General features: G+C 41.7%; 1 protein-coding gene across 1 annotated transcript in view; it reads left to right on the top strand.

Moving 5' to 3' along the window:
- The window catches only part of NT5E (5'-nucleotidase ecto), a 97,680-nt gene that overhangs the window by 46,538 nt on the left and 35,330 nt on the right, over window positions 1–15,812 (top strand). Inside the window, exon 2 of the mRNA XM_044289354.1 lies at window positions 14,136–14,358. Within this exon, the coding sequence (XP_044145289.1) occupies window positions 14,136–14,358 (223 nt within the window). The remainder of the gene's footprint in view (window positions 1–14,135; window positions 14,359–15,812) is intronic.

The raw sequence follows: 15,812 nt of genomic DNA on the forward strand, positions 1-15,812 counted from the left end.
AGAGCTCTCAGAAGATCTACGATAAAAAATTGTTGACTTTGATAAGGCTGAAAATGGTTATAAAGGTATCTCCAAAAGCCTTGCTGTTCATCAGTCCACAGTAAGACAAATTGTTTATAAATGGAGTAAGTTCACCACTGCTGCTACTCTCCCTAGGAGTGGCCGTCTGGTAAAGATGACTGCAAGAGCACAGCGCAGACTGCTCAATGAGGTGAAGAAGAATCCTAGAGTGTCAGCTAAAGACTTACAAAAGTCTCTGGCATATGCTAACATCCCTGTTAGCGAAGCTACGATACGCAAAACACAACAAGAATGGATTTCATGGGAGGATACCACAGAGTAAGCCACAGATGCGTCGCGTGTGCATTGCGGGAAACCCATGCGAGTGAGTGCACACGTAATTTCAGTCAGTTTTGACTGCAATTGCATTGCATTCAGTTTTTATCACGCGGGTGCAATGCGTGATAAGAAACTGAATGTGGTACCCAGACCCGAACACGGACTTCTTCACTGAAGTTTGGGTGAGATGTTCTGTAGATTTTATTATTTTCCCTTATAACACGGTTATAAGGGAAAATAATAGCATTCTTAATACAGAATGCTTACTAAAATGTCAATTGAGGGGTTAAATAATGAAAAAAAAAATTACTCACCTCATCCACTTGTTCGCACAGCCGGCATCTTCTTCTTTCTTCTTTTTTCAGGTCCTGCAAAAGGACTTTTGATGATGTAATCTACTATCTTCATTCAGCAGGACCTGCGCTGACGTCAACGCGCTCACCACGTGGTGAGCCTGATTACGTCATCAAAGTTCCTTTTGCTGGACCTGAAAGAAGATGAAAGAAGACAATGCCGGCTGCACGATCAAGTGGATGAGGTGAGTTATTTATTTATTTATTTAACCCCTCAAGCAACATTTTAGTAAGCATTCTGTATTAAGAATGCTATTATTTTCACTTATAACCATGTTATAAGGGAAAATAATACAGTAAATATTATTAATTTACTAACATCATCTCCTAGCAACCATGTGTGAAAATCGCATTGCATCCACACTTGCTTGCAGATGCTATCCGATTTTCACGCAGCCCCATTCATTTCTATGGGCCTGCATTGTGTGAAAAACGCAGAATATAGAACATGCTGCGATTATCACACAACGCACAAGTGATGAAACACTGGAGAAATGAAATGAAACACTGGAAGAATTGCTAATACAGTTACCTAAATTCTCATTTTTGACCAACAGATTGTGCTGCCCAGAAATGATTATTCTCTATAGTGACAAGTGATCACTCTAGCATACCTCACAATCATCCCAGATCCTGCGGGACAGTCCCGGATTTTAGTGGCTGTCCTGCTGTCCCGGTATGGGGGAGGTATGTCCCGCTTTATGGCAGCTGTCTCTGCGTCCATAGGAAGCAGAGACAGTTGCCTGTATTATCATGAAGCAGAGAGACGGCAACGGCTCCCTGCTTTATCATTCCTCACCCCTGCCAGCTCTCCACACCTCCGCGGGGGCGGCCAGCAGTAAGCCTTGGCTCCGCCTCCTTCACAGACTAAAGCAGCCAATGTCCTGCTGCTAGGAACAAGGTAAGAATGTGGTATTTATTGTTTTTACATTCTGTGAGGGGCACAATGTGGGCATATTACTGGGGAGCACAATGTGGGCATATTACTGGGGAGCACAATGTGGGCATATTACTGGGGAGCACAATGTGGGCATATTACTGGGGAGCACAATGTGGGCATATTACTGGGGGCACAATGTGGGCATATTACTGGGGAGCACAATGTGGGCATATTACTGGGGAGCACAATGTGGGCGTATTACTGGGGAGCACAATGTGGGCGTATTACTGGGGGGCACAATGTGGGCATATTACTGGGGGCACAATGTGGGCATATTACTGGGGAGCACAATGTAGGCATATTACTGGGGAGCACAATGTGGGCATATTACTGGGGAGCACAATGTGGGCGTATTACTGGGGAGCACAATGTGGGCGTATTACTGGGGGGCACAATGTGGGCGTAAAACTGGGGGCACAATGTGGGCATATTATTGGGGGGCACAATGTGGGCATATTACTGGGGGCACAATGTGGGCATATTACTGGGGGAACAATGTGGGCATATTACTGGGTGCACAATATGGGCATGTTACTGGTTGCACAGCTGGGCATGTTACTGGTTGCACAGCTGGGCATATTACCGGGGGCACATCTGGGCATATTACTGGGGGCACAATGTGTGCATAAATACAGTGCAGTGGCATGAAGGGATAATTACTATGTGGGTATTAAGGGGACTGGGTGGGATTAGATGTATAGTTATGTTTTGTCAGAGTTAGAGGCGTGACCTAGTGCGGAAAAAATTTGCTGCTTTGGGCGTCGCACAATATGTTCCTCTTTGTTAGTTTACAAAGTTGGGAGGTATGCTCTAGTGATTACTTATCCCTATACAGTGGAGGTCATTGCAGCATTGAAATGCAGCTTTCACCTCCTCTGATGAGCAGGCAATTATTGGGAATGATTGGAATGTTCCCAATAAATGTCTAATGTTGGACCAAGTAAAGGTGCCTTTATTTTGGCTTTATCACATAATTTTGGCAGTAGAAAACCAGTATCTTTGATGTTCATTGCAATGTGTTATTTTATTATTTTTCCCCACTAATTCAGCCTCAAGTTCAATGTTTTCTGGCATTTATTTCCTGTGCATGCACAATAAATGGATTTCAAATGGACTGTGTGCTATCATTCATTTTCCATCAATCCCCTAAAATGTTATGAGGTCCGATGGGGTTATTACATTGAAGTTTCATAAGAACTGCAGCATATAAATATGTTATAGAGAACAGGTTTAAAACTGGATTGAAAAAGCACATCTTGGCACATAACCAGTGGCTCCAAGCCTCCGGTACAGACTCCATTATTTAGTTGATGTGAGCAAAGACACTGAACAGCTAAAGATGCTATCTACTAGTGGGTAATATGTACACAGGAATTACTTAGATGCAGATGTGTTTTTCACTCTACCCAGAACAATCTAAGGAAATTTGCTGTTGTGTTCTGAGGATTCTAGGAATATATTTAAAGTACTGTAACTAAAACTTTATTTGGAGAATAAGGGGGCCATTTACTAAACTGAAATACGCCTAACTTAGGCATATTTCAGGCGCAGATGGCGGCACAACGGTCTAAAATTGTGGGCGTGACATGGGTGGGGAAGGGGGCAGGCCGGCAATCCCGTCTCATTCACTGTTTTCTACACCTGTTTCAGATGTAGAAAATGGTATAAATGTAAGCAAGCTTGGAAGCTGTCTTACATTTAGAACTGCCGCATGATCCACTAAAGTTAAGGAGAGGCCAGCACCTCTTCATAACTTCAGCGGATCCTCCGCCAGCTATGAGCCTTTATTAAGACCAGCGTCTAAAATGCCGGTCTTAATAAATGTGCCCCTAAAATGTTATTTCTCAAATACAGTTATTGGGTAATCCCATGTGGTGCAATACTGGACTTCCAACAGTACACCTGAACCAGACTTAGATCACCATAAGATCCATGTGAGTACAGTGCAATGGTAATATGGAAAGTAAATGGTTCCATAGTACATACATCTAAGCAGACATTCATATGTGCACCCAGCCCCACCTGACATGTCTCTCATATTGGATCCCTGCTTTCTTTTTTTATAATTTTTATTTTCAAAAAGTACATTTTATTTTCAAAAGTACATTTTACAATATTCCCATTCAATATAAATAACAGTGTGGTACAACATAATTTCATCTTATATCAAATCTCCCTCTTCACCCTCCCATCCCCCCCCCCAACCCCCTTTTTCCACGGAGCTACCCTCATTACCTAGTGTTGTCATTTCCAATCAGAGATTGATCAGAGCACTGAATCAATACAGGCTATGAAGACACTCCAAAGTGGTGCGGACAATGGGCCCCTACACAGAGGAATGGGGGAGTATACTTATTTAAAATATAACTTTTAATGTGGTCTGGGAAATTACATAATAATTAGACTCACTACATAAAAAAGACATACATACATGAATAGGACTAAATGAATGGTGCCTTGCTGGTATAGACAGAAAAAATATTCTGCTCCGTCCGGGGGGACGCGAACAGTCTTACCAGACCCTTTGTAGATAGTGGGACGGGATCCTTGATGACAGGAGGCAGGAAACACTGGGTGTACGCCAGGCGGGAGTGTATAGCCGGGTAGATCTGGTGGTACGATTGATCCTGTATGACCCTAACAAGGTGAAAGGGGCTATTATGCCTCTACCTATCTACACGGAGCACTCGCCTTTGAAAAGGCGACCCCGTCCGGTAGCCTGTCCCTGTAATGCACCTAACCCTAGAACTACAAGATTTACCAGTGGTAGATGGATAATGATACTTCCAGTGGTCTCCCGACGTATGTATGTCTTTTTTATGTAGTGAGTCTTATTATTCTGTAATTTCCCAGACCACATTAAAAGTTATATTTTAAATAAGTATACTCCCTCATTTCCAATCACCCCAAATCCGCAGCCAAGCTGCTTTCTTTCCCACCATTTGGGCAAGACTATATTCGTACTGCTTTACTTTATTCATATACTCCGTCCACTCCCGGATATTTGGATACTTCGCAGAGCCCCAATACTTAACTATTATTATTTTGGTCAAGGCTATGCCCCGTAGCCACAGTAATTGCTCGGTTTTATTTTTATCTATCTCTGGGAGCATACCTAGGATCACGTACTCAACACGTGCTTCATATTTCATAGTAGCACTGTTCTGCAGTTTCCGAAATATTTTGATCCAATAGTCTTTTATCCCCGGGCACTCCCACAACAGATGTTTGTAATCTCCTCTATCTTTATTACATTTATAGCAATTCTGTTCTCTGTCTTTGTAGATCGTGTGCAGTAATACTGGTGATTAGTAGAGGCGGTGTATAATTTTCAAAAGAATCCATGTATGGGCCAGGGAGACCGAGGACTTTTTAATATTTCTATAAACCGTGTTCCACGGGATCGATTCCGCATTCTGCAAATCTTTTTCCCATTTAACCTCACCTCTAAATGTGATCGATTTTGTGTATTCATATTTTAACTTTGTATAGATGTGCGATATAGCAAGTATAGTTAATGTTATATCGTAACAAAAATCAAAAAAAGTGTTCTGTGCGATATTTAAATAATTCCTATTTTCCGTGTAATGTAAAGCATGTCGTAACTGTTCATATCGGAATTTATCAATAAATCCTAGTGTGGTGTCCAGTAAAATTTCATTTAAGGGCTTAATCTGTCCTTTGTGAAAAACCTGTGCGATTAGGTGTATCCCCTGTCTTTCCCAATATTCAACATCAGCTAATTGCATAACTTGTGGTAAGTGAGCGTTCCTCCATAAGGGAGTGAACTGAACCGCCTGGGATACTCCAACCATTAGCCTGACTTGTTGTCAAATATACCCGAGAATTATACTGAACGGGTTTGTTATTGTTTCCTTCTTGATGATGCCTGTTTCAAGAATATAAAATAGGTCCTCCCAAGGTCCACAGTGCTCCCCAAAGATCTACCGTATACATTTATTCCTTCGGTTTCTAACATACCATCTCAATTGTGCAGCTACATAATATCCTTTTAAAAAGGGAACAGAGATTCCACCCTCTTCTTTGTACAGATATTGTATTTTAATTCTAACTCGTTTGCGCCCCCATATTAATTCATTAAAAAGGGTCTCTAATTTATAAAAAAAAACATATCTTCTATCATTATTGGGCTCGCATTTAACACATATAATAACATTGGTAATAATGTCATTTTTATAAGGGCTATGCGATTGATTTGAGACAGGGGAAGTTTTAACCATGTTCGAATTTTTTCCTTTACTTTAGCCATTATTGGGAGTATATTCAATTTCATAGAGTTTTCCAGTTTGGTCCCTATATGAATGCCGAGGTATAATAAGGAGTCTGATGGGGTCAGTATACTAACCCGAGAATTATAACCCGATGGCACGGGGCGTCTTAATGGAAGAAATTTCGATTTTTCCCAGTTTATTTAGTATCCAGACAAACATCCAAATTCGTCCACGCTTTCCATAACCCTGGGCAGATTCTTATATCCCCTCCCTATAAAAAGCAGAATATCGTCCGCATATAGACTTATTTTGTCAGCTTCTCCCTCACACCTGAAGCCCTGTATTTCCTCATCTGCTCTGATTTTACATGCCAATGGCTCCAGAAACAGAGAGAAAAGCAAGGGGGAGAGGGGGCATCCCTGACGCGTTCCTCGAGTCAGGGGGAAAAGGGTGGAATACTCCCCGTTGATTCGGACTCCGGACACCGGATTTTTATACAGAATGCGAACCCATCTGGAGAAATATTCACCCACTTTTACCCGTGACAACACTCTCCAGAGAAAGGACCACTCCACCCTGTCAAATGCTTTAGCCGCGTCCAGAAACAGGATGGAGCAGTTCACTCCATCTCCCATCTGAATGTTCAAAAAAGCCCTCCTTACATTATCCTGAATATTCCTTTTGGCAATGAACCCGGTTTGGTCTGCGTGGACGACTTTGTGAATAACACTTTTTAATCGGTTAGCTAACAATTTAGCGAGGATTTTATAATCTGTGTTCAACAGAGAAATAGGACGGTAAGATGTAACTAACAATGGGTCTTTCCCCTTTTTGGGGATTAATGTGATGGTAGCTTCCATCCATGAGGGGGGTAAAGAACCCAATATCCATGATTGGTTTAGTACTTCCAACATTTGGGGAAGAATAATTCCTTCATGTTTTCAGTATAGTTCGAATGGAAAACCGTCCAGCCCTGGGGACGTATTGCCCTTAATAGACATCCGAGTAGTTTCTAACTCGCTCAGTTCGATAGGTCTGTTCAGCCAATCAATATCTTGTTTGTCAAACTCCGGGATATTAATATTGTCTAGGTATTGATCTATTTTTTCTCCCTGTTCTATGGGCCCGGCCTGGTATAACATGGAAAAGTATTGAGTAAATTCCCCTAAGATATCTTCAGGGTCTCGTAGAATATTTCCTGCCTCTGTCCTAATTCCCATGATATTATTACTCCTCCTTTGATTTTTTACTATTGTGGATAACAATCTACTTGGTTTACCAGATTCATTAAAGGTCCTCTGCCCCGAAAAAAAACATTTTATTCTGTGCTTTTCTATATAGGTATTGTTTAAATTCGTCTCGATCCCTGCTTTCTTAGTAACTATCTGCACTTTGAAGTTTGTAGCCAGCATCCTTCCCCAGTTTTGGCTATGAAAACCATTTATCAGTACAAAGTAAGATTCTGACTGGCTTAGTGAGATGACTTGGACACAACTTAAGGAGACAAGGGTAATACCTGATGGGAAAATAATATGCAAAGAAGTATCTTCCAGAAAGAGAGAGTATATTCTCAATAATGACACCTTCTAGAAGTGGTTTTTAACAACCGTTTGAGCTCGACAAGGGAAAATAGCCAAGCCAAAAAAACATCTGAAAACATCTGTTTTGAGGTGTTTGCTCTCATCATTATGGAGCGGGAATCTGACTAGCTAAATTAGATGCCTTAGCCGCTGCTTAAGAAGACCAGCAGTGTATTGAGATTTAAAGGGGTTGTACAGTATTTTTATATCGATAGTCCACTCTCTGGGTAGGCCGCCAATATCTAATCGTCCGCACCTGACACCCCAATTGATCAGCTGTTCTGTGCCAGAACTACACAGTCCTGTCCATTTTGTAGTGGATAAAGCTAGTTTCATTTCAAGGTAGCAACACCGCATTAAACAGCTTGTTCACTAAGCAATAATAGAGATAAAGCAAGTTGTTATGAAAGTGTAAAAAAACTTCTGGAAGCCATAAATCACTTTCTATGTAGAAGATATAAGCTTCTTTAGGGTCCTATACAGAACAAACAGTGTAACAGAAAAATAACATGGAGCGGCTCATCCCAGCAGAGAGAAAGAGAGTGAAAATGAGTGAACTAGTTCGGGTTTGGACCAAAGTTAGCTTTTTTTTCGGATGGCCAACGAACCCAAGTCTTTTCAGGTCTGTTTTGGATGAATCCTTTAAAACTTCACATTGCGCCGTTTTAGTGTGCATGTCGGTGGGAAAAAAGCACTGGGGTTCTCACATGACCTTCAGAAGAAGAGGGAGAGGGCTTGCCCTGATTGGCTCCCAGGATGACAGACAGCTTAGAAAGAGAGGAGGGAAAAATCATAAAAAATAAAAGAAAACAGATATAAAGTTTTCCTAAAAATTCAGAATCCTAGGAGGCTAGAGGGGGTTATATACTAGCTTTCACAGCAATTGGAGCAACTGTGGTTCTGCCCAAATCGATTTGGGTCTGAATCGAACTTTTTAAAAAAAATCTTGAGAGGTTCATCTCTAATAGAGAGCAGTACAGAACAATGTAATAGCTCACTGTACTGTAGAGAAGCACTACTAGACAACCATACAGTACATGCAATTCATTAATACAAGCATTTTAACAGTGACGTGTTCATGCTGATTGGCTTGATCTTCCAGTAATTCACTGATAACAGGTGTTGCATGTTGGCAGTACCTGTGGTATGGTATGTTAACAGGAATTGTGATTGGGGTGGGCCTTAACTTTGGGACTCCTACCAATCTTGAGGATAAAGGGCCCACAGCCCTGCTTTAGCATTACATAACCTTCTAAATTCTCCAACCTCCCGACCACTGACTGGGCCATGCAGCAGTTGCCTACACAGGAGCACTGCTTTGCATGCAACCCGTTCACCATTTTGTATCAGCAGTTTGAGCTCTTCATTATCAAGATTGTGTGGGTCCCAGAGGTGGGGCACCCTACTGATATGCCATACCTTTGCAATATGGGAATACCTAATTTAGTCTCACCAGGTGGCAAACGAGTATTCATATTTTGTTAGAAGAACACTTTCGTACACAGTCACCTACCAGTGGGAACTTATAGCCAGGATGTCACGGTAACTCCCAGGCTAGGTGTTAGAAGATCGGAGAGGCTGTTTGCATGTGATGTCATGTGACAGCCTCTTTTGGTTTCACTTTGTTGTTGATGGTAATGACCACACCTCTAGTCAGGTGCTGCATAGTGGTCATTACTCCTTGCGGTGTATAGCTTCATTTGCTAGTGGAAAAGCTGCTGTGTGTTTTCCCCTTTGGTGTTCCTGCTCTTTCTTCTACTTCAGAAAGTTTAGTGTCTCATTCCTTTGTATTTGTATTGTGTGTTTACCTTTTGGTATCTGGTCTAAAGTTAAGACCCCTGTTCCTTCTGCTTAAGGAACTTGTTGTCTTTGGGCCCTATCACTACCTTAGGGCATTACAGGGTTCTCAGGCTTTAGGTTCCAGTGAATGAACAGTCCTACCACTGAGGTCCGTTCATTTGGTTAGCAGTCAGAGCTAGGGTTAGGTTTCATTAGGTGGTGACCTTTTTCCCCTCTCTAACTTCTAGGCCATGAATAGTAGAGCAAAGAAGGCAGCACTCCAGATGATAATAAAAAAAAGTGGATGGTTTATTCACTCATCAGCAGCTGATGAGTGAATAAACCATCCACTTTTTCATTATCATCTGGAGTGCTGCCTTCTTTGCTCTACTATTCATACCTAGGGCCTTGGTCGCAGGTCCCCCAGGAGGATTTTTTTGCACCTGCACCTTTTTGTGTGCTGCTTTTCTCTTTTTTAACTTCTAGGCCAGATACCCCCCCCCCCCCCTCTTGTGTTTGGTGTGGTGTTCCCTCCCACACCTTATCGTGTCACAGGATGAGCGCGATGAGCAATCACTGAATAATTATTTCCCTTTTAATGCTGTGTGCATGATCATAACCGTGGATTATGCATGGCATAGCATTCTGCCACTAGTGCTAAACTAGAGCACTAGAAATTGTGTGTTACTGATCCCCTGCTTGGTAGTATGTATGAAGTTTCCTGGCACCAGTTAGAAATAACAGAGCTCTGCTGAACTGCTTTTGCAGATTTTTCTTAACTAGCTTAGTAGAGCAATTTGCAGTATGTTTCTGGAAGAATCAGTAGCAATTCATTCAACTTAGTGATTACTATGTTTCTTCAAAGATTTATGCTGTTATGCATTTTCTATCTGTGACATATTTTCTTTTTATTATCATTATGGTCTAATTGGCTGTTATATGGTTCATTGGCATTATGTGCAAGTAAAGTATAAAGTCTACTGAAGCAAGATAAATATTAGCTCATTTATAATGTGGCCATAGACTGTCTGATATTTCCTTCCTCTTGAAATAACAATTATCTCACAACAAGCATGTTAAGACCGTTTTTACACAGGCCGATCAGGGCAATTATCCGGAAACAGCGCTCCTGGGAACAGACGATCCACATAACTGCCCTGTGTAAAGGTCCCTGTACACGGGCCGAGAATCGAATAGATCATTGCTAACGAGCGTTCATAGGAACACTCGTTAGCCATTATCTGGCGGTGTAAATGTACCGACGATTACCCGATGAACAAGCAAAATGCTCGTTCATCAAGTAATTGGATAGTTTCTGCGAACACAAAAATCCTTATTTCCCGAGAGCCGGCAAACAACAAGTCATTATGGGGAAGAGCTATGGCATTAGCGATTGTTCCTTCACATCTCTGGAGGAGATCACTGCATGTAAATGCATCAGTCTCCTCCGCTAGCGAGCAGCAGATTGTTAGGAAGGAATGCTTCCCTCCTGACAATCTGCTAGTACATTGTCCCGTGTAAAGGGACCTTAAGTGTGCCACTGATCACACCAGGAATAAGTAAACACTCGTTCACAGGGTGCTCATATGCTTTGTTCGGCACCCAGAATCATCCATTCTGGAAAGCACATCGCTCTGTGTAAACAGAGATTTGCTGCCCACAAACAATGAATCTGTAGAGGGACAAGTGGTAGCAGAAGTAATCATTGATCCCCACACAGAGGAGATCATTGCTGCATGTAAATGCTCCTTTGCTCAACAATCAGGCAATGATCGGGAAGCAGCCTGTCTAAAAGGATCTTTAGTCTAGGAATGGGAAAAGATAGCAAAGAAATAATTTAAAGTACATCTTATGTCTACCTAAGGCTACGTTCACACTTGCGTTGTTAATTCCGGTATTGAAATCTGTCAGAGGATCTCAATACCGGATACTAAATGATTTTGCACATAATGATGCATCCGTTTCATTAGGATGTGGTTGTGTGAAATCAAAATGGAAAAGAATGGATCAGTTTTTTAGCGTTTTTATGACAGGACACAAAACTGCAGATTGCAGCGGTTTCTGCCGGAACGGAAGACATCCTGATGCATCCTCTGCCGGATCTCAATACCAAGTGCGAAAATGCAAGTGTGAAAGTAGCCTAACAGCTATATTCAGAGGCATAACTTGAAGTTCCTGGGCAAAATGCTAAATCTGACACAAATGTTACATGTTGTTTGTTGTACTAGTCTCCTCAGTGTTGGGAATGCAACTATAAGGCTACTTTCACACTTGCCTTCAGAGCGGATCCGTCTGAGACGGATCCGCTCATATAATGCAGACGGTGGATCCGTTCAGAACGGATCCGTCTGCATTATATTGTAAAAAAATTTCTAAGTGTGAAAGTAGCCTCAGACGGATCCGTCCAGACTTTACATTGAAAGTGAATGGGGGGCGGATCCGTTTGAAAATTGAGCCATAGTGTGTCATATTCAAACGGATCCGTCCCCATTGACTTACATTGTAAGTCTGGACGGATCCGTTTGCCTCCGCACGGCCAGGTGGACACCCGAACGCTGCAAGCAGCGTTCAGGTGTCCGTCTGCAGAATGCATTAGGGCAGTACGGAAGCGTTTGGGGCCGCTTGTGAGAGCCTTTGAACGGAACTCACAAGCGGAGCCCCGAACGCTAGTGTGAAAGTAGCCTAACTTCTATACATTCTGGAGTTTAACCTCTGAACATAAAGGTGAAACTCAAAAGATTAGAATATCGTGTAAAGTTCATTTATTTCAGTAATGCAACTTAAAAGGTGAAACTAACATAGGAGATAGACTTATTACATGCAAAGCGAGATATTCCAAGCCTTTATTTGTTATAATTTGGATGATTATGGCTTACAGCTTATGTAACCCCAAAGTCACAATCTCAGGGGGTATGGATTTATTAGCTGACTGGAGTGTGACACTGAGCCTAGAATATGGAACCTTTTCACCGTATTCAAATTTTAAGCTGCATTAATGCAATTCCTTTAAAGTTGCATTACTGAAATAAATTGACTTTTGCACAATATTCTAATTTTTCGAGTTTTACCTGTACCTCCATCTTCCTAAAATGCAAACTATTATCCACAATTCCACATGATTTTCTAATTCTAAGGTTTGACTATAAAGTGTAACTATAACTTAAAATTGAATTCTAAATGCTTCATTTTTCATTAAATAAGTTCTCATTGTATCCATTATATGCCCCAATGAATTGAATAACTCCAACTATCTATCAAGTTTATGTAAACCTAGACCTAAACCTGTACCTAGAACATCAGGTACAAGCCAACCCTATGCAGCTTGACATCTGCTTTGTTTTATTGCTAGCTGTACATAAAAGCATTTTAGGTGCATAAAAAAGTTCTGTTCTTTTGAAATCCACAGCATGTCAATTCTTTGTGCAATTTTTTTTTTTTGCACGCGTGCGGACTTCACCTTTTCAATGCAAAGGTGACATCTGCATCAAATCTGCACCAAAAACTGCAAGTAACACAGGTGGTTTTTGGTGTGGACCTGGACTGGAGACATGCATGAAAAGCTGCACAGATTTTCAGTTTTGAAACCTATACCCGTAAGTACCCAGAATGGAGCAAATACACCTTCCGTTGCTTTCAGCCCACATACACGAGTCAGCCAAGCACACATGGGTTTTCAAGGGGAAAAGAGGAGAGCCACTGATAGACACTTCACCGCAGCCCAAACACCTCCATACACAAGGTCCCAGACATCAATGTTTTTCTTCATTATTTTTTCGGTATTTCTCAGAATGAGCAGAACTGGTGACTTTACTTCCTTTGCTTTCTAAACATAAAATCTGTGATCATTATAATCTGCATTATATTAATAGAGAAGCAGTAATGATTCTAGTTACTGTACATTATATTACAGAAGTCTAATATATAAAGCTGAGTGTATGTGTGTATGTCCGCTAAAGGAATCCGCACCGTCACATTTACAATTACGAAATTTGGCACACAGGTACATCTGTGTCTGGGAAGGTTTTATACCTGTCTCAGTTCTCTAGGGCGTACCGTTCCTGAGATATCCCAAAAATGCAAATATGTGACATCACATGATCTATTAGCCAATAGAAGCCTGCAGGTCTTTCTCTCCATATCCTAACTGCCATACACATGGTTACATGTCCCTTATCAGTCAATAGAAGCTTCCACATATACACAGTTTTACACCAGGTTTCCAAAACAAGCCAGCAATTTTTCATCACTGCTGTAGGTCACTGTTAAGGGAGCGGGGTACTGTGGCAGTCACTGTTAAAGGGGCAGTCGCTGTGGAGGTCTCTGTTAAGGGGGCGGGAATGGTGGAGGTCACAGTTAAGGGGACGGCGTGCTGTAGATGTCACTGTTATAGGGGATACTGTCGATATCTTTGGACGACACACACAAACATTAAATGAAATAGATTAAATATACCCGTGCGAAGCCGGGTCCTTCTGCTAGTCCTGAATAAAATACACAGGCCCTGGTGTGTGGTATGTCAGTCTTGACAGGGCCTGCATCACCGGAGGAGCCATTTAATTTATGACAAGGCACAGGTCTTGTCTTAAATTAAATGCCTCCTTCGGCAGTGTGTGCGCCAGACTGAAATCTACTCCAGCGTGTAGCTGGTGTAGATTTCAGTTGTCATTTATATTCGTTTCTGGTGTAAATGATAAATGGGCCAGGGCCAATGGTCCTGCCCTTGCCATGCCCCCCTTTTTAGGAAATTGGTGAGGGCAGTGTAAAAATACTCGCTACCAAAACTAGTCGCAATGGTATTAAAAAAGGTGTAAGGGGATGATAAATCTCCTACAAAGTTTTTAACATGTTCTAGGAGGCCCCACATTTGCCATTTTATTACATTACCGCAATATTAATCTTCTTTTCCATTTAGGCTCTGGGAAATCATGAATTTGACAATGGAGTTTCTGGGCTTTTGAGCCCATTCCTGATGGACGTAAACTTTCCTGTTCTGAGTGCCAACATAAAATCAGACAACCACCTTGCATCTAACATCACTGGATATTTCCTCCCATTTAAGATTCTGGATGTTGGTGGTGAAAAGATTGCAATTGTTGGATATACCTCAAAAGAAACCCCAGTATTATCTGACCCAGGTAAACACATTCTTTTCTGACTAAGCTACAACACTTTCTTTGCCTAATGTGCTTTCAAATGAACACTTGCAAATAATAAGGAAAGAACATATACAGAAATATCTTAAATGGGTTATTGCAATATATACATAAGCTAAGCAATTTTTAAGCAATATATATATATATATATATATATACTCTCATGTACCTAATTTTGTTCTGGCCCTTTGTTGACATGCAGTTGCAGAGCTGTGGGGGCATGTAACAGCAATCTCTGAGGTTTTCCTAATAAATATTTGTGGATGTTAACAAATACTGCCTTTCCCTTCCCCTGCTCTGAAAAGGGAGTGAATAAAAGTGCTGCCCCACCTGCAGTCTAACTGTTGGAAAACTCATGTTGTATGTGTGGGACTACAAGTTCCAACTATACAGTACAATGACATTGCTCATACACATTACTGATACACTTCCCCCTACCTGTTTTTGTGCAATGCTCTGCAGAACTCCTCTGGTCTTTGTCAGCTCTGTATTTGAAGGATGAGGAGGGAGGGAAGATCCTGTGCACAACATTTATCTTCCCAGTGCCTGGAGAAGATGAAACCCTGCAGCTGCTCAGTACCTGAGGCAGAGCCTTCATCCCTGAGTCTGTACTGGTGATGGTAGAAGGGGTTAAACTGCTGAAGAATCCACTGGGAAGGGAGACACAGCGCAGACAGCACAGCCAGCAGATTGAGCAGTGCAGGGGGCGTGGCTTGTCACTCCCACCAGCACAGCCTTCTCAGTGATGTTCAGTGCACAGAGGCAAACATGCTCCCTCAGGCTTGTGCACCGAATGTCATCACAGCAGGGAAAGAAGCCGACATCACTGGTCATGTGACACTAACTAGGGGAACAAAGCCACTGTAGATGACGTAAATGAACACCCCTTACATTTGCTTAGTTAGAAACATACAAAGAAAAAAAAAAACTCGGATAACCCCTTTAATTTTCTAAAATTACCATGCATTAGAGAAAGCAGTAGTAGGGAACTCAAATCCCCTATAGTTGTTCTTCCTTGCTCCTAATATGAAGTAAAGGATGAACATTTATTTGGCATTTCTAAAATCTGAGAAAGTCTGTGTGAATTCATAAATGCAATATTATGTATGTAATTCATGAGATAAAAGATGATATTATCAGCTAATGCTTATGGACATGAGCATATCAAGGCTACATACACACTCTAAATTGTACAGATCCATAATACAGTACCCATGTCAGTCAATGAGGCCCATTTTGACCTCTGTATAGGAAGTGTCCCACTGCAAATGTTAGTGATTGTATTTAATGCACTGTATGTCTCTTAGACTGTATATGGAGATAGCAGTGGGCCCCTAGCTACTGTTGCTAGGTAGGGCTGGCTCCACCCCTTCATCTCTAGGAAGACGTGAGTCAGTCTAATGTGAGCTGTGGATGTGTAAACAGCTAAGGAGCAA

The sequence above is a fragment of the Bufo gargarizans genome, chromosome 4 (genome assembly GCF_014858855.1).
Source record: "Bufo gargarizans isolate SCDJY-AF-19 chromosome 4, ASM1485885v1, whole genome shotgun sequence".
Lineage (NCBI taxonomy): Eukaryota > Metazoa > Chordata > Amphibia > Anura > Bufonidae > Bufo > Bufo gargarizans.